The sequence below is a fragment of the Agrilus planipennis genome, unplaced genomic scaffold, assembly GCF_000699045.2.
Source record: "Agrilus planipennis isolate EAB-ADULT unplaced genomic scaffold, Apla_2.0 scaffold139, whole genome shotgun sequence".
Classification (NCBI taxonomy): Eukaryota; Metazoa; Arthropoda; class Insecta; order Coleoptera; family Buprestidae; genus Agrilus; species Agrilus planipennis.
Genome location: NW_020438984.1, coordinates 524,904 through 526,035, shown reverse-complemented (window position 1 = coordinate 526,035; position 1,132 = coordinate 524,904). Strand labels below are relative to the sequence as shown.

General features: G+C 34.9%; 1 protein-coding gene across 1 annotated transcript; it reads left to right on the top strand.

Moving 5' to 3' along the window:
- Positions 1-258: 258 nt before the first annotated feature.
- Positions 259-941, top strand: LOC112904747. Its single transcript, XM_025975608.1, has 3 exons — positions 259-398; positions 459-613; positions 680-941. Exons 1-3 carry the CDS (start codon positions 372-374, stop codon positions 939-941), a joined length of 444 nt encoding a protein of 147 aa, XP_025831393.1. The 5' UTR covers positions 259-371.
- Positions 942-1,132: the final 191 nt, after the last annotated feature.

The window sequence follows — 1,132 nt, the reverse complement described above, 5'->3', positions numbered from 1 at the left end:
ACTCGTTTAACGCTTTAGTTTGCAGTATTTGTAAATGCGGTTTGTGATCTGTTTCGAGTGTAACATCTGTTCCAATGATATACTCCTTAAATCGCTTGACCACGAAAACTAAACTTGCGCCTGCTGTTTTATCTGACTACTACTATTACTTCGAGGTTACCGTTTTTATTTTCTACAATCAGCACTGCTCCCAGAGTCTGATGCATCCACTTGAACAGTGATCTATCTGCAAAGTAGGCTGACAATAAATCTTGTTAAATTATTTTATTACACATTTTATGTTTCAAACATTAAGCTTTCAAATGTCAGCGGGTATATATATACCGTTTTTTTTTTTTATTTTAGAAGTGGTGTAAAATTTTTTAATTAAAATGGCTAAGTCTACTGCCATGTTTTCTGTAAGAAATTTAAATGTTTTTTTTGTGAAAAAGATTTAACGATTACATTGTTGATTGCAGCAACTTCAGCCATGGAGTTCAGTGGCAGCTCAACCCTGTATGGAGCAGACAGTTGGCGCACCCATAACAACACGCGTTGGAAATTACTATCAAACGCCTAGACCACATCCATGGCGCCCAACATTGGGATTTGAAAATATTGAAGTGATGCCACTGTACGTTTAAAGTATTATTGCTTCTATTTTACTTAATGTACTAACATACAAATTAAACCAATAAAGGCCCAGCCAACCTGTCACCAATGCTCTATCTGATCCCTGTTACACTCCTTATGGAATGATAACGGAACCCTTGAAATTTCCCAACTTAGTTACCGGTTTCGAAAGAAATCCCGCCCACGCAGCTAGGGCTGCTTTGTATACACGTTATACGCCTATGGAGTGGTGTCAGGGGAACATAGCTAAATACAATGAAGCGGATACAATGAGAAATTACTCAGAAAGGCTTAGAGGGGACTTTATCCGGGTTTTAAGGTACTTATGATATTTTTCTTTAATAGTTTAAAATATCAAATTTTTTGAATCTTCAACTTTCCTATTCCCATTAGATTATATAACATACAGTATTTACTTAAAATTAAACGAATAGTAGAATAAATTTTCCGATAGTATAAGATTGCATTTTTTAATAACAAAAGGTTTACTGCTATTACCTTATCATTCGAATAAGTATAT